General features: G+C 45.7%; 1 protein-coding gene across 1 annotated transcript in view; it reads right to left on the reverse strand.

Moving 5' to 3' along the window:
* Positions 1-14,085, reverse strand: part of LOC126541297 (uncharacterized) — a 149,272-nt gene extending 135,187 nt beyond the window's left edge. Inside the window, exon 1 of the mRNA XM_050188018.2 lies at positions 13,709-14,085. Coding sequence (XP_050043975.1) covers positions 13,709-13,790 — 82 coding nt within the window. The 5' untranslated portion in view covers positions 13,791-14,085. The remainder of the gene's footprint in view (positions 1-13,708) is intronic.
* Between the last annotated feature and the right edge of the window lie 12,122 nt (positions 14,086-26,207).

The raw sequence follows: 26,207 nt of genomic DNA on the forward strand, positions 1-26,207 counted from the left end.
TATATATGCCAGACGTGTATTTTTGCGCTATAGAACAAGCCGCGGGTCTGCTATATCTGGCGGAAACTGCGTTGGAACAGCTACGTACACTGCCCACATGTGCGCACGCTTCATTTTACTTCTTCCTTACACCTGCCTTTTACGCTTCCTTACACCTGCCTAAAGTCATTGTCTGTTACATGCACTATTCTTCAGTGCACACGACGAATTTTTCGCACAATACATCTCGGCTTTCAAAAGCTTCGCAGTCTCAAGCGCTTTCTTTAACACATGGCGACAACATTTAACTGCGGAGTATCTGACTACTTAACTACAGAAATCCAACGTACGCGTGATAATTATTCCAGACACGTTCAAACCACCATAATAAATTGGTGCACGAGGCCTTCGCAGTACCCTTGGCCGGCAAAAGAAACATTTATTTTAACTAAATGTTGTCTGCAAAAAGCAATCACCTTATGAACGCATCAAGCGTGACTGGATCTTGCGGACTATAGAAATCCATATTTTTTTCACAATATACATAAAATGCGACGTTTCTGCACAGTAAGACCTCGAATTTGCGTAATTCCAGCCGCAATCTTCCGTCGAAAGGTATGATGTTCTCAATTTTTGACGACACGCGGCTAAAGTCGAATTCCAGAAAGCAAATTCGGCGTACTTTTCTCTCGTTTGTCTTTGTGTTGCTTCTTTATTTCGTTCGAAAACGCCGAATCCATAAATGCAGCGAAGGAAACATGAACTCAGCAGCAAGGTAAATATACCTGGTAGCGAAGCTTCCATAGGAGCCCATACGTTCAAAACATGGCGGTCCATCGGGGGTTCATGGGGTTTAGCGCCATCTGTATGTGGTGGGAACACTTCCGGCGGAAGAAAAAATAATGTGACGCCATGTCCGTTAAAAGCAGAAGTGACGTCATTTTGTTTTCGAAGGCGCGAAATTTGTTTTGTTGTCCTGCCTTTGGAGCTATACATATTCAAATGCCCCGCCATTCGACATGATGGGCGTTTCGAGCTTTCAGCGTGGAAAGCGATGCAGGAAAAGGCCAGCCGTACGGTTGTCGAAATCGCACCCCTGCACAGAACATACTTTCTTTGGAGACCGACGAAAGCTTTAGGTGTAGAGTGCTGATCCTATTGTCGGATGCCAACTCCGTCGGCCAGCGCAGTCGCACGAAAACAACTACACAATTATCTGGCGGTCGTAACTCACTACTTTTGACTGAACAGATTAAGAAGCGATGAAGCTACTCGCGTCACCAAATTCAGACAAACTTCGACAAGCAAGAAAGCACAAACTGTAAGGGGGGCGTATTTCAACAGGCGAACTTTACGAGTGCGCCTTTCTGCCCCTTTCAAGAGGTTCATTGTATTGCGAGTGATAGTGGCGTCAACGCCCCCTGTAGCGATGGGCGCTTAAAAGACATGCATTTATTAATAACAATAAAATTAAACTTGTATTTTCTTAACTCGTCACGAATATATAGAATTGATTAGGAATTTTATTTTCGTTGAATGAATCTAACTGTGTCTCGTTTGAATTAAAAAACGCGTTTTTCTTTCCCAATGTTTGTTCCCTCCAAACATAGTCACGCTTCAATCGCTGCTCCCATAACCCCCCATGCTGATGTCGGTGACAATCTGTACTGAACCGCTTTTCGCCCGAAGCTTCGCGACCTATTTGAATCGACCTTGTCAGCAGTCTGTCCACGTTTCCAGAACCGTCCTCTCAGTATAATGATATCTTGATAAAGCCTGGCCAATCCGCGTGGGACCGCCGTCATCGTCGTCGTAAAACATTTTAAGACCGGTCCCGCCACAAATTTTCCATTTACCAAGCGCACATTTGTGATAAGGTAAATATAATGACCAGCGCGGCGGGCCCATATAGTATATCGCCGTAGGCCCTCGCACACACCTGCTCTAATCTGAGTCAATTTCATGCACGCATACGGCTTCTGGTCTGCGAAGAAAAAAAAAAAAGAGTAACATCTACCCTCGTTAGAACTGCCGACTGAAAAAGAATAACGTAGACCGACGAAAAGATGTCTCGCACGGAAGCAATCATGAGGTGGCCGCAGTAAAGCTTGCAGCGAGCCGAGTATGTACGTGGAAAGGGTGGTTTTCCGCCAAGCGATAAAGCATAAGAGGGAGCAAGAAATATTAAAAAAAAAACAGAAAAATTAAAGAAAGTGCGCGCATGTATATGCACGCGTTCAGCCGGCGCGCAGCCGTCATATGTGTGCGCGCCTGTATGTATGTAGAAGAGCGCGGCGGCGCAGCTTGCCGTAATTACGGGCAACGCGGAAACGCAATTAACACCTTAATTAAAGGACAACCGCGCCGAACCCATGAAGCGCTCGCTCTTACATATACTGTCTGGCTCGCTGGCCGGCCACCCTGGCCGGACGCCCCTTTCCCTCCTGCAACGTCACCGCAACGTGCGGCCTGGTGCACACCGAGGCGACGACTACGCCCTCGCCGTGTCGTCCGCCGCCGCCGCCGACTAAATTTCGAGGAAACGAGGTGGCTCGTTGGAAACAAAGTGCGCGTAAGTGTACTTTGCTAGACGAAAGAAACCTGGGAGAGTAAAAAAAAAACAAAGAACGCTAAAAGGAAGGAAGCACGAGGAATGAAAAGAAAGGCAGGCGCTGAAACATTTACCAAACAATCAACGGGGCGAGCGACCCCAGGCCCTCCCCTCCGTCCGCGCCTTTGTGGGCGCCACGAGGACCGCGCGACAGACGCAAACGAGCAACCGAGCGAGGAGAAGGCGACACTCTCGAAAAGTACACAGTTGCCAGCAGGGCCGCGGAGCGGGTGTAATGGTTTGTGCTCTGAAGAGATGCAATCTTTGTTTATTTGTTTATTTATTGAATGATGATTTGTCCGTTTGCTGCTCTCCGTCTTCTCCTAAGGAAGAAGACCGCTCTTATTACTGCAAGTATATTATACTGGAGAGTTCGTTTGCACCGCGCGCGCAGAACTCGCCGTTGAGCACGTCCAAGACACTGCACCTCGCTTTGAAATTGTCCAGGCCAATGAGTACGCGGATCTATCGTATAACGTCACGACTGCTTCTATTGCGTTCATGCCGCATGCAGCCATCGACGAATTTCCCTTTCTCGCTGCGGAGTTGTACTTCCTTGGCACCGCAAGACTGCCACTGTTTCGGAGCTGCGACAACATGCTTCGTGCTGTGTTGACGCTTTTGTGGTAATCCTCCGAGCGACCTCATGTATAGACTTAGAGCGCAAGAACAAAAGTTCTGTATAAGCTGGGGTATATATAGTTGGTCTATGTCACTTGGTCACCAGTTCGTATAACACTTGACCCGTCGTTTGCATTATTCGTCATGTTGAAAGCAAGGGCCAGCATTCGTTTGAAGCTCCGGAGCTTTATCAGTGCTCGGGGTACACTTTCAACCTATCCTCCGTACCCTTTCCACTTGGGATTCTTGAAGAAAAGCTGCAGAAAATCACGTGCAACTTAGCTAGCAATTATTAGGACGGATGTGAAAGGGCTTTGCGATCTTTGGCACTCGGAGAGACTGAAGTCCCTCGCACACGGAGCAATGGTTCGCGTAGAGAGCGTGTATACACTATCTACTTATGGGCGCCAGCACGGTGGAGGCTATACCGAATGCGCCATGTGAAGAATAGATACCGCCAACGAAAAGCTTCTTGAACACTTGTTGTCCTTGTCAGAAAAAAAGGGCCCAAGGGTACACTTTCTCAATATTTGCTCTCAAAGGGGAACAAGCCAGGCGTCACAGTGAAAGAAAGAAAGAAAGAAAGAAAGAAAGAAAGAAAGATTTACAGCAAGAAATATAAAGACCCGCGATAGGCGTATAGTGCCAATCCATACGACACTGAGAATACGTGCCAGTAATATCAATCCAAAAGAAGGATCGTTACTTAAAAGACTATGCTCTCCACTTATATGGTGCCTTTGACAAAACTTGCTTTCGGCTCGTTCCGGTCGATATTTATTGCACGTTCGTGCATTCGCCAATTATGCTTACCTAAGGTGCTTAAAGTCCTCTTTACTTGGTTGTTTGAACGTGTCCAAGTCCTTCGGACCCTCAGCCACGTGTATTTACATTGCGCAATATCTTCATAAATGGCTCTTCTCCTTCCTTTTAAAAAGCTCGGCCATCGCAACTTCACGGATAAATTATGCGTGTAGGCGGACATTCAGAAACATCGTCATTCATTTCGTAACGGGGACGGTACCCTCGCGACGTCAAGAATAAAGACGTGGAGCAAATGTGAAGAATCCATTTCGGAAAACTCTGCAGTGCATTTACTTCGAAACCATGCTGCTGCGCGGGTTGGTTAAGCTATCTTGAAATTAATAAGTGCGCTAAAATAGGCGATGCGTGAAAAAGGGCAACACAAGCATCACACGGCACATATTCGCAAATGACTGTACCGGTGAGATTGCACGCTATGCGCATTATTCTATATACGTATAGGTATAACATATGCAAAAGCCATGTTAAGAGCTTCTCTTTAAGTATGTGGCTCACCATGCACACATATACATATATGCATAGAGCAAGCACGAAAAGATCGGCGCATTCAGACCTCTTGTAAGTGCTTCTATTCTACACAGGTGATCCCGAGCTGTGGCAACTATAAGAAGGCGCGACCGCGTTGATGATGATTTGTACAGATGTGGAAGAAAAGAATTCACATTTTTCGCGTAATGGTAATACGGACTCATCATGAAGGTGGAATTCTCATATTGCGCTCACAATTAGACAGAGCTGAAGTATCACTTATATACAATCTACATATTTCGTTGTTTCTACTTCTTTCTTTCTAAATGTCGAACGTTTCCATTATTTCCCGTCCAGCCGTTAAATCTGTGCATTTCTCAGCTATTATTTGTTCCGTAACTATTACAGGCGTGTGGATCTCATTTTTCCATATTCACAACACTAATTTCCGATGTGGTGTCGTTTTTAGACCGGAATTTAGTTGAACGTCGCGAGGAACAGCGCTTAGTCGTCGCGTTATTTTCTCCATGGGTGACCGTCTGCGCGTTTGGATGTGGGACCGGTTACCCGTCGCCTTACTTTTTGGCTCGCGATAATTCAAAAGCCGTATAATTTAATATACTGCCGTTATTTCGTACAAATTTCTAAATGCCGGTTGGCCGGCCACGTTTTCTGTGGATTTTTGAAACAACCTGGCACTAACCCGGGCTTTCGCTTAATTTAGTATTTCTGGCTTCGTGGTTTACAGCTACGGGGTCGAAAGCGGCTGACGCGATGACATCCGTGCATAAGGCACGAACGGTCTCGAAACTATCGTGTTAACACCAATCTGACGTGAACACAAGCACTATACAGGCTGGTACATTCTGCAGCAGCGAATGGGCCATATACTACACGGGTATATAGCCACACGAGTATAGTCATGCACACGAGAGGAACACAGGTAAACATTTACTCTGCCCCAGGTCTACAGTACACATATTCGCGGAGTCCTCCATATCTATACAGTCTTTCTTGCGTGCTGTACCAGAAGGCCTCACCACGTTTGTCACAATCTTTCGGGCGTAGCGATCCATTCGCTCCAGGAATGGAGTCGGGTTGAGGGGGGCAGAAAACCTGTCCTGGAAAGCGTGTGCTCACTGAGAAAGCGAGCCCGCAGCTGATGATGCGTACTGGAATAGCCCTACATAGCAATGAAAGCAGTGGGGACTCCCGGGTACGTCTTGTGTATAACGTTGGTTGTGCGAAGAGAGGATGCTTGTGCTCACCGAAAACGACCACAAAAAGGCACTACTGTAACGCTGTAACGGAGACCTCCAATTTAATTTTGATTCTTTTAGTTTTGTCAACGTGCCCCGCCCCCCTCGGTATGCTGCTGCCACAATCCGGCATCGAACCCGCGACCCGCCTAGCCACGTCAAGCAGATAGCTCCGATTAGGAGTCACCATAGCTTGTTTTGGTTGATGAATTTGTCCTGATCTTCCGTTGTTCGTCAAGGATTGAACTAAACAAGAGTACGGTAAGCGATGTGGGGGTGGTTAAAGAATGGCATATAGTCTTTTGCAAAGCACTACATTAACTCGGAACTTTACTTAATTTAAGGTTATACTCAAGGAAGCATAAGATATAGCCATATCTCTATACTTGTTCGCGCAACGAACTCATGTCCTGCACTTTTCTTCGCGCACATTAACCTCACGTATTCTATTTGTCCTATTCCTCTTTTGGGAATTCCAACTTTTGATAATTCAGTCGGACGCCTACACTCTGCCGAATTTTAAGTTAACGCGAGTCGACCATATTAGGCATACGCGCGCTCGGCTGAACATCCAACATGTGAAAGGATAAAACATATCTAGTCGCTTCCGGCGTACATGTGCATACATTTAAACGATGCTTGGCTTAATTAACAGTACGCACGTTGTCTTCATACAAAAAATTGATTTAGTTGAATGAAAATGTTGTAACTGTTGTAACGCCGGCATCTTCACAAACAATAATTTGGTCATTGAATAAAAGATGGCGATGCAAGTTATATGAGCACATAATCCATGACATTCGTATAAGCTCTATATGCTTAAAGGGACTGACAACCAACTTTCACGGTACCCATTTTTTTTTTTTTTAGTGCAATGGAAAGCTTATCGGTCAGAGTGTTTAATCATGAAGTGCTAACGCGGAAAACGCCGTGGAACATTCTTTATCAGAATTTTTCGATGTGCAGTGAGGATGTAGTCGTTCGCTGGAAGCATGCTGAAAACGGTCGTAGGTGAGCACCATAACGATTACACGCCGGTATTAGTTGGAGGCAGAAGACAACTGTGGCTGTGCTGTAACAAATTATAATTTTTCTTTATCAAGTCTATGTTCCTGTGATTCATATTTTCCGAATTGTTAAATGATTTCTGCGATAATAGCTACGTGTTTTCGTGGTTTCCTGTCCAACTACTTTGGTATTTAACCAGTCAAAACGAAACCAATCGGTTCGAAAACAAAACGACGCTTTTACACGTGATACAGAGTTCAGCGTGTTGCCGCAGCCACGCGTGTGTTTTTGATTTCCGAAGCCTAGAATAATGCGCGAGTGTCTAATAATATACCGACATAAATTTTAAGCAATAATTATGACGCACTTAACAGTATGCTTACGTATATAGTAAGCTCATAGAATACATCCGAAGTACCAAGATTTCACCGCCAGGTCTCGCCACTTAGTGGTTTTTGAGACTTTCTTTGTCAGTTTAAAATTTTAATTCCTACTTAAATTACAAAAAGCGTGCTGGATACTATCCCTAAAAATCGTGGCCATTTCATTTCCCTGAACGTCTGACAACACGTTCTGGCCAGTTGTCAGTCCCTTTAAGAGCTTCGAAGCTATACATACTTCGCGAGTATATAAGAAGTTCCGTTACCAAGCCCTGTTGTAGAGTGCAGCACGGTTATATTTAGGCATGCTCCCAGATGTGAGGCAGTGACGCTTGGGCGCTCTTCCTCTCAACCTTTATATACAGCCTGAAGATAGCGTGGGTCATGCACTCAGTGACTTCCACACGTTCGAAATATAATGCGCACAAATTATCTGTCGCCTCCTATGCACCCTATACCCTATACAGTTTGTAGCACGTAAAACTTGCTTGAGCTAGTTGGCTCATGCTTGAATGTTTAAAGAGCAAGGCGCAATAGACCAGGGCAGAAGAATAACAGCTTGCCAAGCTGAGTTCAGCGTCTCAGCTCAGCAAGCCGTCTCAGATTGCCAGTCTCGAGGGCACCGGTCCTGTCGTTTGTGTTCTTCTTCTGTCCTGGTCTATTGCGCCTTGCTCTTTACACATTCAAGTTTGCAGCAAGGTGCCATTAACAAAATGTGGTTTTCGGTAAACAATGTACACCATGCTCACATGCGTTCCGTGTATGCGTTTGGTTATACCTCCCAGATAAGGCCCCTTGATGGACGCTCTTTTGAGCATTACAGCAGAAAACTTCACGGATGGGCTTTACTCCCGGGTGAAGACATCGACTAATGTGCCCAGTTGTAGTGCAACCTGCTCTGCGACGCGCCATGCCGGTCCGCGACTTTGTCCCAACATCAGCTCGGCGTAACTTCCTCGGCGTCTTGCGCCTACTTTGTACTCGTATTCCCGTGCATTCTTTCGTCTACCGTGCAACCACGATAGCCGCCTCTCTCTTGATTGTTTGACTAATTAAGATTTTAGTATATTGAAAATGCTGGCAAGAAATATGTTACCGACTGTAGTGGCCGCACGTCTACCGATAACCTACACGTGCGCTACTGCGACACGCCCCTTTGATAAGAGCTTATATACCGCGGCGCCGAGCGTAGCCGGCGCACTTCTTCCCAGCTTATCACAGTCGGCGGCCCAGCTGTGCTGGTGCTCGCCAGTCACCTTGTCAATGGAATAAAGCAATTCCCTTTGCGTACTGTCCCTGCAACCGCCTGGTTCCTGCCTGCCTGGAAGAACACCACACCGACCTGCCTACACCGTTAAATGGACGTACGAAAACATTCATTTCAGCGCCTCTCAGTCAGTTTCTATACTCTTCGTCGGTATATTTCTCGGTCCTCAAGCAAACTAAATTATCATCGAGGCATACGCGGTGCTCTTAGTGAGCGGCAATACTTTAGCCATAAAGTGAGGGTTTATTGGCTCTCGATACACCTACCTACCTACTCAGCTTCCCTATAAACTTCTCCTTGTCTCTATATCACCTGTGAAAATTATATAGAGAATGCATTAAATTACGACCGTTTTATGACCTTGTAGTAATACGGTGTTCATACAGCCCAGTGAATACGGGTACGCTGTAAAGGTTGTTTACAGACACTCGAATATATTGTTAAGATACGCACACCCAGTTCAGAGTGGCAAATCATTTATTGACCAATGAGCCTGCAGGCCTCGAATCTACGTTTCTATTTTTTTTATTTAACTTCAGATGCCCTGACGCATTGTACTACGTATATATGCTCAAAATGAAGACAAGTAGAGATGGCCTTAGAATAAATGTAATTTCTCTCTCTCTCATAAGAGAATACATAGCAGCAACCGAAAGCTGAAACGCAGGCTATGTCTTGCTATGCCCTATGCCTTGTTGCTATGTCCAACCGCTCGACTTAGTCTGTAACTGTAATTTTCGGACACACTTCCACAAATCACTGCATCATTTCGTGCAGCAACAGTGGCGTTCCTTAAGTTCAATACTTAAATTGTATTGAATTGGTAATGAAATTTGATAGATTCTCTGTAGACAATATCCTCCCATGGGACCCGAAGACAGCTCATTGGACATAATCGCTGTTCAATTTGATTCTTACTGCTGACTGGTACGTTACGAACGTAATACACTGAGCATGTAATACACTTATAACATGCCTAACATGCTATAAGAACAACTCATATTTGCCCACTAAACACAAGATGGTGTGGACATCGTGTGGTGGGCGCTGGAATGTTGACGCTGTATCTTATATATTAGCATATCGTGCGGTATTCCAAAGGCGCGTCACCGATGTTTTTCGTCGCCCGTGATGACATAATTGTCGAAAGCAAATTAGTGTCACCTTTCTCGAAAGCTGACGGCAATATTGTTAAACACCTTCCATCATTTATGCAGTTCCTCACTCATCCAACTTCATATCCTGAATGAGTATTTTGAGTATACCAGGTGTACATTAAATAAAGCAATAAAAAACACAGAAAGCATATAAAAAGCCGTTGGGATTTGTATTCACGCCGTTGGGGACGCCATTTCTAAAGCTACGTAACTTCTAAAACGGCTGGAGGCAAAGTGCAGCTATAGAACATGCAAGGGATACTCGCGAGGATGTACATCAAAGGATAGGAAATTCAAGAGAATATATATATATATATATATATATATATATATATATATATATATATATATGCTAAGAGGAGCGCTAAAGTGGCACTGAAGGGCGTAGAAGAGTACATGAGCAGTAAAGACGCTTCTAAAAACGGTACGGAAAATGTTGCACCAACCAGTCCAGCGATCCACTATTCTGCAGTGAAGAAGCAATAGATTGTCGCCAGCGAATGATATATATGTGTACATCCTCGCCAAAGACGGAGTGCGCGGCCACGTGGACCCGTTACGGGAGTTGAAGCTCCCTGTGGAAGAAAAAAGTTTAAAAGCCTGTCTCTCCTCTGAGATGTTCCACGCCCTCCGGACACAAACATAAACGCGGCGCTGCGCAGCCGCGCGCTAATCGACGCCCGCGGCTCGCCGAATGGGGCGGCCGGCGCATGCAGGATCCAAACGCTGGCCAAGACGTCTTGCACGAAAAGTCAGCCGTTGTATAAAGATCACTCACGCGTGCATTAGAAGTTGTCATTTTCGATCGTGGCTTTGATTGAGCGCCGCACTTATGCACCCTTTCCTCGGAGGCCGGGAAGTGGCTTTCGGTCATCTGAACGCGTGAATTTCGCATATACGTATATATACAGAATGGAAGTTGCGACCGTGCTCGGATATATAGTCGCGGCACTGCAGAAAGCCGTACGGAAAAAAAAAAAAAAGCCTGCCCTTTCGCCACATACTTTGTACAGTCCCATAGCTTGCAACTTCCTCTTTTGTTGTCACATCTGGTACGCTTGAAATGCAGCTGTATAGTCCAATTCGTTGAGTAACTGAAACGAAATGCGACAGCTAGGTGCGCCTGTACATTTCGTCGTCCGCTGGAATCGAGAGTTCGCGATACTCTCTCTATATGCACATACCCTGTTGCAGAGTGCGCTTCAACAATATAAATGTTGGCCGTGATAAAACTGCCACGCTGAATAACAGTGTCAATCGGTGCTTGTGTGCTGCAGGGCTGTGTATAGCCTTGCTTTAAGAAAATGACGCTCTGTCCGTGTACAGCTGACGCGCCCTTCTCGCCCGTCGATGCATGTGACAATGAAGGCGTGACGAGACCGCTAAACGTAGGTTATAGCATGGGCCGAACATTTAGATGATTTAAGCTTCAGTTTTCCAGTATAAAGACCGTTGTCGGGAGACACGGCTAACCAAGAGGAAGAGACATGGTTGAACAAAACGTTTTCTGGAGCGAGTTCCTTCATAACGAAAAATCATAGCGCAGGAAAGACCAAGTATACAAAGAGCTCTGCGCACAGGGCAGGCGCTGAATCTTGCGAACTATATAAGTTGCGTCTTTATCTTTACACCACTTCGATTTTTTTTCTTTCTTTGTTGTACCCGGCCGAACGTTGTCAAGACAGATGCGAGAGCAAAAACAGCATGGCACGAGAAAAATGACAATGAGGACAAGAACTTGTCTTCCTGTTTCTTCTATAGCCTGTGTATTTCTTTTTTTTTTTTTTAGTTTAGCGATCAGACTCCTTTTGTAACAATGCTTGTACCATACCATCAGAATAAATTCAAATGAGAACAAGAAAAGACGGCTAGCTGAGAGCACATGCCAAGCACAATTACATGGGAGTGCGATGTGAGATCACTCCGTCGGTTTTGATAAGCATACATAGTTTGTTGGAGGTATACAACGTGCTGGAGCCTAAATTGGGCCAACGACTGAAAACGCGGTCGAACGTCGAAACATCACGAAACACTCCAGTCGCTTTGGACTTGCTCGCGTTTGAACTTTTCCCACTGATACAGCAACTGTGTGACAAATCGAATTTATGTGTACAATATGTGTACCAGCTATATATAAGGTATCCCAGCTAACGTTAGCTAAGCTCATAAAAAATATATTTAAGAAACACGGTGCAAGATAAGATTATAAGACCTACAGTGTTTCGTCGTCAGACCTCGGACAACTGCGAGCACCGTAGACCTCATAATCATATCTTGCGCCATGTTTATTTTAATTATTTGTATCGTCAAACAGCTTGGCTATAACGTTAGCCGGGACAACCGGTACGGGCTGAATAGAGCGTGTAAGACGCTACGTTAATGCTGCATCCCGTCAATGTTTCGTAAGTCGCCGCATTTAATTGATACTACTAATACATTTAAGTAGCAATACAGGTTTTTTTTACATATTAATATTGATACCTTATACTTCCTTGTACATTCTATATCGCATTAACTCAGGGGCGTACCTACGTACTAATATGTTTGGGGTCTTTGTGCCCACAAGGCAAATTAAAGCGCACATCTTCGAATGAACATAAATATCAGCGGTGGTAACTCACTTTACCTTTACTCACTTTACATTACCTCACAAAAAGTTTAATGGTGAAGCTGCCGATATATAATGAAGGCGGCATCTCATGTTGGTCACATTTTCTGGTCAAACGTTAATTGAAGGATGTTAAAATTATACGTACAACGAAATGTCAGCAATGGCTTTTCTACGTGCCGGTGTTGTGAAACGAAAGTGGTATAGGCGTGTTCGAATAGCAGTTTTTGAGATATGTCATCGAATACGAATCGAACAGTGCCAGAAACGAATCGAATACTTTTCGAATAATGAACAGCCATTTTCACGGTTTGTTTAAAACGGTATTTCTATTATAGCATTCATAAGCTTAGCAAATTTCTGTCCTTACATTTCGCCTTATCAAGCGTTGCTTATTAAAATGAACGAATGGATGATTAGAAACAATTAGGCAGTATGTTCGCACACACGGGACTTTTCGGAAAGTGCGAGTGATTCCTGTAACGTAGCTTTTTGCACTACGTAAGTTCTGAAGCTTTATGAGTATGTTATGCCCGTGGAGATGAAAAATTATTGTACGCTTGCTTCAATTTTATGTTTGATTGCGCACAGTTGACATTGTAAAATATCCGAGAACTATTCGAAAATATATTCATGTTTACGAATAGCGAATATTTGTTTCGACGGTCGAATCGAATAGGACACTATTTGATTCGTTTTTCTAAAGCTTCGAATATTCGCATACCCTTAGAAAGTGGACTGCGATGACATAACATAAGACAACGAATATAAAACGCGTCTAAAGCTCAAGCTCAGATAGTGTCTTTTAAGAATAGGGGCAATATCTTTTTATTGCTGTACGTCTTCACATTACGTGATCGAGCCATCAGCTATTCATTAGCAAGAAGGTAATCTGCATTCTCAAGCTTATGGAAGATGTGGCTACGAGACAATACTACTCCAGAATTTATCACACACACAAAAAAAAGACCCAAGTAGTCATACCCATACGACATCGAACGCCGAAACCAGTGCCAAGCATAGCCTAGTTGGTTACATGCATTGTGTGGCGTGATTACAATACAGATGGCGCGCACTATACTTCATTTGCTCCTGTCATGCTGGTGAACCGGCTGTGGCGGGGAAAGTGTTTGTATGGCTGCTATCAAACAGCGAAACGAATTTATCGGTTTGTCGTCGACTGACTCGCTAAAGTCTTAAAAGGTATGCTTCTTTCAGACTGTGTGGATCGTGGTATGAATTTTAGCTAAGCGAGTATTCTTAATGCGCAGCAAGATCTCGGTACGCGGTCGTTTATCCCTGCACCGTCAAAATGCATTCTTCGCGGAGGGTATATTAAGTGGCATAATGACGCAGCCAACGCAGTTGTCGACGCGGCAGCTCAGAGCCCAGCGCATGCAACCACCAGCGTATCGTACAAACATAGACGCACCGATACTGACGGTTCGCGCTAACCGCGTGACACCGTATATAAAGCTCCGCCGCATCGCACGGCGCAATCGCCTCGTCTGCCAGTCGCACTCACCTCGGTCGCCGTCGAGGAGCAGAGCTTGGTGCCTGCCAGCGCTACCCTGAGCGTCGTGCGCCGCGAGAGGGCTGTGGACCATGGCAGTCGCCAGAAGCTCCGTCAGTCCTCATGCCGCCGCTCCATCGGCTACTCCACCACCGAAGACGACCACAATGGCAAACACCGCGCGCCGGCGGCCGTGCACCACGCGGGAACGGCGAACAGCAGAAGCACACAACGACGACCGATTTCGCCAGGCAATGCACCAAACGCGGGGAAACCGAGATGGTGGGCGCGCGAGCGCGCGCGGCGCGTGCACGCACGAATATCGGGAGGGGGTGTCCGAGTCCTGGAGCCGGTGCGCACCAGTGCGCGTGCGTGTCGAGGCCGCGGCGAGCGTGACGCGTTCTGATGTTCGTATGCGAGTCTCGATTCGCGAGCCGAGGAGGGGGACTCGCGGGGTGTCGGGGGGCGGGATCCGGGGGCCGTGGCGCCCGCCCCGGCCGGGACCGGTTGGCCGCGTAGCAGCCAACCGACGAAGCGCTTGCACGCCCGGCGACGGGAACCGCCTTCGGGAGCCGTCCACCCCCAACCACGGCCACCTCGGGGGCCGCCGCCGCGGCGGCAACGAGGAAACGCGCGAACTTGAGCTTCCTTTCTTGATGCGTCCTGCCGTCTTGCGTCCTTCTTTTGTATTTCTCGTTTCATCGCTTATTTAGGTTCGTGTAATGGCGTGCGATCTGTGTGCGCGCGCTTGTCCGTCGTGTGCTGCGGACGCTGTAATCGCCGCTTCTCGTGGCGACTTGGTAGCGCGGCGCTGTCGCAGATCGCTCCGTCTTCTCCGTCATTTGTTGTTCGCGTCTATCGGGGACGTCAGTATACTCTCGCCAAGTGATCGGAGATGGACAGCGTCGCAAAAACGACGCCACAGGGACGAACAGAGCAAGAAAGAATGGCAGGCGACAGGTGACACTGCGTGCACTGCGGTCCACTATACGCGTAAGACAGGAAGAAAACGCAACGGCAGTGAAGCTGTCACTCGCGTATAGGGCCGCACTGAGCGTATGAATTATCCGCCCCGGGAATCGCCCTTCCAATGCGAATGATGTACTGTAATTTGCCGAGATTCACTCGCCAGAAATTGCCACCCCGCGTGCTGCTAAGCCTAATCGCCGTATTGAGGAAGTCGCTGCCCTCCGAGCGCCTGACGTGATTGCATCGAACGCAGTCCAGGATAGTCATAGGCGTCAAATGCATTCTTTTACCTCGCCACAAGGAGCTTCCGAGTGCGGTACACATTTTTTTTTCGCCCCTGTAATCATGCGTCCGGCGTTAGGTTGACGTTTCTTGGGCACTTCGGCAACTACTGAGCGACGCGGTCAGAGTCGCGGGCTCGGTCGGTGCTCGCTGTTTCTTTATTTTTTCGTCTTCTTTTTTCTTTCTTCCTTTTTATCTTTTGCGACGGACGTTGAACCTCTTTCTCCTCAACATTCTGGCGGGCGCGCTGCTGCATGCATAAAGGAGGAAGATATAATACGGAGGCCAGAAGTTATCATTATATAGCGCTATAGCACATGCGACTTCATGCAAGAAGGTTCCCACGCTTCAAGAAACAAAATACTGAAAGCTAGAAAAAGTGGCCCCACAGGTGGCATGCGTAATAACTGCCACAAGGAAGCGCCCACTCGAAGGTTTACTTCGTAAATGCATAAGCTAACCTTATTCATATATGGATCAGAATATTCATTACACTTAAACTGCTTCCGCGAAAGATTTCGCGCAGGCTTAGTGAAGTAATTATATCCACGCCCGAAACCGAAGGTGACGCCTCTATAGCTGCGGATTTATGCTAATAGGTTAGCAATTGGCCACAAATGGGACGGGAGTGTATGTATTATTTCAGAGCAAAGCGCGCTGCATTCTGGCGTCGTTTCATCTGTGTCTTCTTTATACGTCGACTATACATGTATGTACGTGTGCCGTTGTTACCCTGAGCCACAAGCACGCACTTTGCCAGGACTAAGGGGCTGTCATGTTTGGGTTATGCCTGAAACTGTTCACCTATAAGAATATTTGTAACGCTTAAGAAGACAGACAAAGCAGGCATACGACTAGCATATATAGCTTTTTGTCACTTTATCCATAACTATAATAATGGCATCCTGCATTCGGGTGCGTGGGGACCAAAGATCCTGTATCAGCATGAGGCTATAGTGATGTTGCCATTTTATTCACTGGTAGAAATCTCTCTCTCTCTCTCTCTCTCTCTATATATATATATATATATATATATATATATATAATAACAGCTACTTGGTTTCGCGGGAAGCATGTGTTCTTTTTTTTTCGTTAGTTTAAACTGTCCTGGTATAATAAAAATGCATAGTCAGCTGGCAACACTCACCACGTCCGCCATCTTGGTGATACCATTGCGAGGCGGCTGCATACGTTCGGCGATCGTCTCCGCGCGGCTATATATTCATTTAGGCTTCTAAGATACAACATTCGCCTTAATCGTGAATCAATTAAAGATTAAAGAACAGCGAATTTCCCCTTGTTGCCACGAATCGGCGTAGCCACGCGAGAGGATTTGTGCACCCTTGGATATCCGTCCGGACGGCATTCTCAAAAAGCGCATACTGCTTTGAAACCAGGCTTGTACACAGGCACGTACCCAGGATTTCTTTTAGGGGGGGGGCAACCCAAGGTATCTTTTCTATGCAAATGGGGGGGGGGGGGGGGTTACCTTTACTATAGTACAAATGCTAATAACGCCCGCCATTCGCCATAAGGACGCGTAAACACGCAAAAGAGAAATGAAATAAGAGGTATCTCACAGGTACGCCTGTGAGATGCACCGCTCCTTTACTAGGCAATCAAGGAACCACATCAAATGGATTCGCTCAGGAAAGGAGCGCAGGAAGAGCACTGCCAAGAACAATTAAAAAAGCGAAAGTGTAAAATAAAGATTTCTATAGTAGCATGCAACTTAAAAAAAAAAAAATACGGCATTTGACAACCAAGGCACACGGCCCACGCGGGGTTGTGTTACTCCGCCAGCCAATCAGAGAAGCAAACAAAATCGTCGTCATGCGGTCTTTTCAAAATGGCGTCGTACTTTATACATGCCGAGCGTCTGCTTTCCTTGAAGAGTCTTTTCATCGACGGAAAGAATGAGGTGTGTAACAGACACGGACAAAGTGCATGGAGTCTGAGCATTTCACTCTTCAAAAGTGTAACGGCCATGGTTGCTTAGTGGCTATGATGTTAGGTTGTGAAGCACAAGGTTTGACACAAAATGTCAAAATGTCATATATATATATATATATATATATATATATATATATATATATATATATATATATATATATATATATATATATATATATATATATATATGTGTGTGTGTGTGTGTGTGTGTGTGTGTGTGTGTGTGTGTGTGTGCTAGACATGAATCTACAAAAATTCAGTAATATGGAAATACAGCTTTTGCTGAACCCTTGTACACAACACTACAAATTCACGTAAGATGCAAATTGACGTATAGAATTTGTCCGCTTTGAATGATCCAATGAAAGCCGTTTACAGAACTGCGGTATCTGTTTTTCATGCAGACCTATTAATTTATAAACTCCCCGGCCGCAACTCGTTTCTCGTGCACACAGACCAGCTGTCTACGAACCAAATCCCTTTCCTGGTCCCCGGATCAGTCTGAACAACGGGGGTTGAACTAACGAAGCAACAGCAATGCGTGTGACCGTTGAATAGGTGGTGACAACTGAATGCATCTCGAGTTAATCTCGCGGGCACCGAATCTATGAGAAAACTGGCCTTCACACCCCAGGAGATGCCGATAACTACCGCCACCAAAAGCAGTGAAAAAGGCAGCAAAACGTTGACCGTCAGGTATACCTGTCAAGTCTCAACATTGATTTGGCGGCGCTTTAGGAATGTGTGTGAGGAGTTGTGGCGTGGGCGGGGAGGGGGAGGGGATATGCCGCCTAATTTCGGGGGTTCTCCCAGGTTTCTACGAGGAGACATAAATACCCAAGAAAGTGGATGGAGAAACGGCGCCGCGGTAGCTCAATTAGTAGAGCATTGCACGCGAAATGCGAAGGTTGTTGGAATGGTCCCACAAACCTGGGAGAACCCTGTGGGATCGTTCCCCACCTGCGCAAGTTGTTTTTTCATCCACTTTCATTTCCAATAATTTATCGTTTCTATATTTCATTTATTAGGCACAAGTAATTTCCCCTATGTTGTCCTTCGTGCCAGTGTTTGTGGCTTCTTATGATATGACTAATAAACATCAGGCCCCTCGGTTAACCCCCTTTCTTCTCGTTTATTACATAACGAGTGTCGCGAATCCAGCAACATTGATGCCTTCAGGTAGCATGTGTGGGTTTATTGACCGGTTGTCTTCACCCAAAAAGGTCACGTTCTTGTGACGCCAGCGGCAGAAAGGATGTTCCACATCCGCCGCCATGGTGTGGGAGTGGTGGCGCTGGGTAACACTCCTAGGGTTCTACTAGGAAACATAAATACCCAAGAAAGTGGATGGGGAAACGGCGCCGCGGTAGCTCAATTGGTAGAGCATCACACGCGAAATGCGAATGTTGTGGGATCGTTCCCCACCTGCGGCAAGTTGTTCTTTTTTCATCCGCTTTCATTTCCAATAGTTTACCCTTTCTTTATTTCATTTATTAAGCACAAGTAATTTCCCCTATGTTGTCCTTGGTGTCAGTGTTGGTAGCTTCTTATGATATCGCTAATAAACATCGGGCCCCTCGGTTAACCCCTTTCCTTTCGTTTATTGCCCTGGCGAACTGCATAGGGAAAGTAATGGAAAAGATGATCCTTACACGCCTAGAACGGTATCTTGAACGCCACAATGCGTACCCTGACTCCATGGCAAGCTTTCGGCGAGGCAGGTCATCCATAGACAATGTTATTGACTTCATAACGTTCATACAACAAAAATGCCTCAAGCGCTTATCAGTTGCGCTCTTTCTTCATATGAAAGGGGCGTACGATAATGTCAGACATGAAGCGATTCTGGAGTCATTGGAGACTTGGAATCGGTGGCCAGATGTTTCAGTGAATCCGCGACTATTTGACCAGAAGGTCCTTCTTTGTGCAGACCGAAGATGGCCTGATTGATTGATTGATTGATTGATTGATTGATTGATTGATTGATTGATTGATTGATTGATTGATTGATTGATTGATTGATTGATTGATTGATTGATTGATTGATTGATTGATTGTGTGGGGTTTCATGGTGCAAAGGCTACTTAGGCCATGCTGCGCTTGTCAGAAGACAATAGAAAACGCAACGTTAAAGCAGGTAAACCTATGTTACGTTATAGTTGGTGTAAATAACCAGTTGTCTCTAAGAAGTCAAATAAGTTAGTAAATGGCACTGGCCGGTCATATGCCAGTAATAGGGCAGTGTGTAAAGGTCTATGTAAATTATACAGTTTATGTAAAAGCTTCCGTCTCTGTGTAGCTGTGTGTGGACATGTCATAAGGATGTGTATAACTCTAAAAGGTTCATGACATTTTTCGCAAGTTGTCAGGTTTTCTTTTCGAAGGAGAAAATTGTCTGTCAGATGTGTGTGTGCAATCCGAAGTCGACACAGTATCGCCTCATAGAACCGTTGCTGGTGCACGACTTCCCCTCGCCAATTACGGGTTTAGTAAGATGTAGCTTGTTGCTTTTACAATGGTCCCATTCGTGTTGCCATCTTCCCCTCAAGGCCTTCCGAAACGCATTGACACTATCTTTACATGGAAGTGTTGTTTTTGTACGCTGCCATTGATGCGCATCTATCCGCTGCTTCATTTCCCGGTATACCAACATGGCTTGGTACCCAGCAAAACCTAATTGATCTGCCGTATTTGTTTGTAGTTACCATGCATAAAATATCACCTAATAGGGGTTTACATTTGGATTTCACGTGTAGAGCCTTCAGTGTATCACTGTATACACTGAATGTATACAGTGATAATGCAGTACACAGCCTTAATGAATCACTGTATGACTGCATTTTCATGTTTGTCAGCGATGATCTTTTTAATTACAGTCCATATTGCGTAGACAGACAGAGGCATGCTGTGGTAATCGAATACTTGTTTCCCAGTTTTCCGTTATGGCCCCCACACCCACGTGTTCTTTTGTTTTAGAGCCATCAGTGCAAAATTTCGTCCAATTTTGATATTTGTCCTGAAGAGCGCGGAATCCTTGTATAATGTGCTTGTGTTAGGTGTCTCTATTTTTTAAATGCGTCAATGACCAGTCACATAACGGTGTAAAATCGTACCACGGGGAAAACGCTGTGGCTTTCTAGCAACCTGGAAGACTTCGCGAGGAATGTCATAATATCAACGATATTCCTCATATCGCAGGACAAGCGGCCTAATCATGTTCGCTTTGTTTGCAGTGTAAGCGTGAATCGCACTGTGTGACGATGTTGTAACATATGTGTTGTTGTGAGTATGCAGGAAAAAGTTAGTAGCACACTACGCTGCTGTAAAGGAGGCTCATTACAGTCAACGTATAAACAAACCCTGGACAGGTGATGTACTGTGAGCACCACGTGCCAGTCGTAGTCGAAGGTTACTAACTGCATCAAGTCGTTGGATGTAAGACTGTCTGGCTGAACCATATATGATGCTACCATAGTCTAATATGCTAGGTACTAAAAGTGCGGTAGATGTGTAACAAGCATTTACGGTCAGAGCCCCAGCGCTCCCGGGACAGGACTTTGAGGATGTTAAGTGTCTTCTTCGCTTTAATTTTAAGACTATTTATGTGCGCGAGGAAGTTCAACTTTTTATCAAATAGAATACCCAGAAACTTGTGTCCTTATTTCGCCGGGAGCGTGGCTTCCGGTACCTTAAGGATGGGATGTGGTTGTTGGCCTCTTTTTTGTGAAAAGACAACACTAATAGTTTTTTCATTCGAGAAGCGAAAACCGTTTTCAGATGCCCACTGTGTTAGTTTGGTTAATGTAATTTGAATTGCCTTTCGTAGGTTGCCATGTTCGATGCACGACATGCAATTTGTAGATCATCCACATATAATGAGTGCATTACAGAAGAAGGAATTACATTATAGAGTGAGTTCATTTTCACGACAAACAATGTTGTGCTTAATACGCATCCCTGTGGCACACCATTTTCCTAAATGAATGCATGGGACAGCACCTTCCCTAAACGCACTTGGAATGTTCGGTTGGACATGAAATTGACCAGACATTTGAGCATTCTACAGCAGATTGATAAATCGCCTGAGTCCTTTAATATACCAAACCTCCATGTTGTGTCTTACGCCTTTTCTAGATCGAAGAAAACTGTGAGACAGTATTGCTTGTGTAGAAAGGCCGCACGTATCTCGTGTTCTAGCAGGACTAGATGATCTGTTGTAGAGCTACCTTTATTGTACCCACACTGATGCTTATCCAGCAAATTCTCAGTTTCAAGGTCGTATGTCAACCTTATGTTTATAATGGCTTCATAAGACATTGCAAGACAGCTTGTAAGTGCTGTAGGTCTGTAGCTGGTTGCTTTTGTGGGATGTTTTCCTGCTTTCAAGAAAGGGATTATAATGGATTTCTTCCACTGATTCGGCATCTTTCCCGTTTCCCAGATTATGTTGAGGAAACAAAGCAAGGACTCAACTGCTTTAGGGTATAGGTGAGCTAACATTGTGTAATGTACTCTGTGCGGACCGGGTGCTGTTTTTTTTTTTTTTTTTTTTTTGCCAGTAGTGCGTACTCTGTTGATTTCTGGGAGTGTTAAGGGGGCATTATACGATCTCTTGGAACTTCCTGTTGTCGGAAACTTTAGTTTTTTTGCTCATTGCTTATGTTTTCGAAATGTAGCAGAATAGTTTACTGAGCTTGATATGTCATGGAAATGCTGCCCTAATATGTCAGCTTGTTCTTTTAAGTTCGTTTGCGTACCTGGGGGTGAGAGTATGAGGATTGTGTAAGTAGCGTAGTCGCCTCTAAACTTACGAAGCTGATCCCACATTCTTTTGGATGCTATCGAGCTATTTATGCGCGATACATAGGTTTTCCAAGACTGTCTTTCGGCTTACCTGAATGTGTACCTGGCTTTTGCTTTTGCTTTTTTTGAAACAGAGGAGGTTATCTTGTGTTAGGTATCGCCGAAAGATACCCCACGCTTCGTTTTGTAGTTTTTTAGTTTGTATACATTCATTCACCCACCAGGGTTTTATTTTTTTTTTAAAGCCGGAGGATTGTGGGATTGTCTGTTCTGCTGCAGCAAGTATACAGGCAGTAATCTTTTAATTCATTTCGTCTATCGTTAACTCATCTGATATGTTATCCACACTTGCCTTTTCAGTGAAGAGAGGCCAATCTGCTAGATGGAGCTTCAAACGGGGTGATCTTAATGGTATTGCAGGGAAAGATGTCTTTTTTTTTTGTAATGATAGCAGGTATACCGTCACTACCATAGGGATTGTCGGTAACACTTTGTTGAAAATCGCCAAAGAGAGATGGACAGCACAGCGCCAGATCTAGACAGCTCATAGTTCCTGTGCTTGGGGAGCAATAGGTTGCAGCGCCAGTGTTTAAAAGGCACATGTCGTTTTGTTAGAATAAAATTTTCAGGTGTTTGTACCCTGGTAGCGCTTGTTTTGCTGCTCCATAACGTGTCATGTGCGCTAAAATCACCCGCTATTAGAAAAGGTTCAGGTAGCTGGTTTAAAATCAACTCTAGATCTCTTACAGTAAAATGCGAACGTGAAGGAATATATATCGCACATATGGTTATGGTTTGGTGAGCTAGAACCGTGAAAGCAATGGCTTCTATGTGACTGTTAATGGCAACTTCTCTAGCTGTGATACCGTCCTGTAGAACATTGGCTACACCACCCGAAAGCCGGCTCGCCTGAGTACGATCGTGCCGTACCACATTGAAGCCGTTAAAAAAAAGGTTTTTCGCCCAGTTTTGTTTGCTGTATACAGCCTTGTGCTGTATACAGCACAAGGCCACAGGAGAGAAGTTACTTAGCATCCCTTTGATGTCACCTAAGTTGTGTAAGAGTCCTCTACAATTCCAGTGGATAATAAAAGCCATTATGAAACTGAATAGTAAAAAATGGCATTACGCGTGATAAGAGATAAGACATATTTTAGATGACGGAGATCTAAAGTAGGCAAATACAAAGGAGTGATAACCTTTAGGTTATCGCTTTCTTATTTAGGGGCGTTATTGAGACTTTGTCCCTCTTACCGCGCTCGAGAAAGCGCTTGTCCTTCGGCGTATACGACACCAGGGTTTTTGCGTCGAGCTCTATCACCCTCTCTGAGGCGCTGGAGGATCGAGAGTTGGGCGCCGAGACACTTGTCTCGGACCTTGGGGTTTGTTTGATTTTAGGGCCCTGGCGGGACTGGGTATCTGCAGGTCCTTCGAAGAGAATGGAGCAGCACTGGCCGCTTCCACCACAGGGGCGGAAGGGGTCACTGCGGGACCACTATGCGTGGGCTCGGAGGATTCCTGAGGCCTCTGTGACGCTGGCCCCGCCTGCGTCACATCGGCCTATCTCCTCGAAAGCTGTGATAATCGCTTTCTTACTGCAACGAACGAGAATTTTTCTGTAACAGTTAGTGCAATTACTTCTTTTTCTTTTTCCAGCAAGGGCACGACCGCGACTAAGCTGGATGGTCTCCTTTGCAGTTAACACAATGTGGGGAACAAGTGCAATTGTCAGGTTAGTTATCGTTGGAGCTATATTTAGCACAGGTTGTTTGTCCTCGGCGTGCATGTGAAGCATGTCCAAACCTTTTGCCATTGAAACATAGTCTGGAATTTGGGATGTGTGGTCTGACATTTACTTTTATAATATTTAACCTGCATCCAGCGAGGTAGGTATTACGCTTGTTCCAAAGGTGAGTATAACGTTTTGTCGGGACTTCTTGGTCATTTCTGCGGATGACAATTCTTTATACTTTGGTAACGTTTTGTTACTGGAAACCTTCAAGCTCAAGCCAAGAAAGTCCTCCTCGGATATTATGCCCCTGCTTGTATTTAGTTTTCTGTTGGCTGAAATTGTCACTGTCGCGTCGCCAATACTGGTAAGTTCCGAGAGCTTTTTGTGCTTGATCTTTGTCATTTAGTTCTAGGAGGATGTCCCCGCTAGACATTTTTTGAGGCTTTGTATGTCGGTCCGATTTTTTCTTTCAGACACTCGGCCACCAGAAATTGAGAGAGCTGTCTTACTGGTAAGTTGTTTTCGCTGTGGACTACATAGTGCTTGGGAAATGATTAAGCGTTGCTCTGAAAGGAGAACTGGAACGGTGCTTCGCTGCGGCATCTTTTCAGACGCCGATCATAGACAACAGAAGCTTGCGCTGCCAAAAGAAAATGTATATGTTCGGCAACAGCGCCGACCACCCGTGACGGAGCCCAATGAGGGGACGCGGCAGAGCTTGTATGCAAAAAAATTATGGGGTTTTACGTGCCAAAACCACTTTCTGATTATGAGGCACGCCGTAGTGGAGGACTCCGGAAATTTCGACCACCTGGGGTTCTTTAACGTGCACCTAAATCTAAGTACACAGGTCTTTTCGCATTTCGCCCCCATCGAAATGCGGCCACGGTGGCCGGGATTCGATCCCGCGACCTCGTGCTCAGCAGCCCAACACCATAGCCAGAGCTTGCATGCAAGTCTGCACGACGCCTGTATGCATGCAAGTCTCACTGTAACGAAATATGGTGTACCCATGATAGGATAGCCATATAGGGTTAACAGTTGACGCCAAGGAGAAAGGAAGTAAATGGGAGAGAGAAGACAGGAAAGGCCAAAAAGCGTGTGTGTGTGTGTGCGTGTGTGTGTGTGTGCGCGTGCGTGCGTGCGTGCGTGCATGTGTGTGTGTGTGTGTGTGTGTGTGTGTGTGTGCTTGCGTGCGTGCGTGCGTGTGTGTGTGTGTGTGTGTGTGTGTGTGTGTGTGTGTGTGTGTGTGTGTGTGTGTGTGTGTGTGTGAGAGAGAGAGAGAGAGAGAGAGAGACGAAGATTTGAGAAGAGAGAGATAGGAAAAGGCGACTGCCGTTTTCCTCCAGGGGGTCAGTCTGGAGGTGCCGTCTATGTGAAGCAGAGGCCAAAGAGGTGTGTTTCCTCCGCTGGGTGACCTTAAAGGCCCGAATACCCGGCATCGGCTCAACCCCCAGGATCCCCCTTTCCCCAGACGCGGCTAAGCCGCGCACGGGTATACACGCGGCAGTGTCCAACCCTGATGTGCTCGGGTACGTGGTGTTGCAACATACTAGACGCCTGCTGACACAGAAGCCCCTGCTGCGGGGACTGCCAACTGTTATATATACGCTGGTGTCCCACAGGTTGGGATATTGAGCCCTATTTGACCTAACTCTGGTTGGCCTTAATGAGATATTACCCAAGACAATTCACCTATTCATGTACCCTGATGAGAGTTGTCTTTGGTCTTCTGCAGTAACTCGTCTTCAAGTGCGCGCGAAGATTCATCGGGCAGCCACACAAACGTTTTTGCATCTCCGCAAACAAGGCCCTAGTGTGTTCATCGAAAAATGTGCGTTAATCGCGTTTACGCGCAAACCCACGACACCATACCTTGCTTCTCTCAATGGCCAGATTATTACATACCAGAACTCTCACAGCTTCTTAGGTGTGATTATAGACAGGGACCTTTCAAGGAGCCACAGCTGCCTCTACCTGAAGCAGAAACTAATTTCGATTGTACATATAATGAATTTCCTGGGCGGAAAAGCCTGGGGCTCGTCGGTACGGTCCATACTGCAGCTGTACAGAGTACTGTTTCTGGGCTTTTTACAGTACAGCTTGCCGGTTTGGTGAACACATGTAAAACAAGATTCCAAGGCCAGGCCCTACGGACATGTCTTGGACTACCAAGATGCGCCTCGACTCATGCAGCAACCAAAATTGCTAGACTACTTGGTTCAAACATATATATAACGATTGACAACCTTAGAGCACACATTCGACTTCTGTGTCGTGTACCCAGTCACTATATCGCTGATTTGCCAGCAGAAGGACCTCAAGCCACTTTTCCCAAACCAGTTGCGACACATCAAGGCTACCTTCCGTCGGGCTTTACACCAGCAACAAAAGTACTGTCGCCCCTGTGGTGCCTACGACAGCCACAAGTACGCTTCACCATCCCGGGAATTACGAAGAAGACCCTTCATTTAACAGTGGCTCTCTGTCAGTTGGCACTGTAATTACTGAAAGGGCTTATGAATAAAGAACGTACATTTGCACCGATGGATCTGTCTCAGCCACCAGCTTCACAGGCGCTGTTAATATCCCGTCCTTACAAGTCAAAATTAAGTGCAAAGTGTCCCACATAGCGACGTCTACGGCAAAAAAACTTGCCGCCCTACGTGCCGCTGTTAATTGTATCGCACAAGCAAAACCTCGAAAATGGGTAGTTTTTTGTTACTGCAAGGCCGCCCTTCAGAGTCTGCAGGCAGCCTTACGACGCAAGAC

Source organism: Dermacentor andersoni, chromosome 2 (genome assembly GCF_023375885.2).
Source record: "Dermacentor andersoni chromosome 2, qqDerAnde1_hic_scaffold, whole genome shotgun sequence".
Classification (NCBI taxonomy): Eukaryota; Metazoa; Arthropoda; class Arachnida; order Ixodida; family Ixodidae; genus Dermacentor; species Dermacentor andersoni.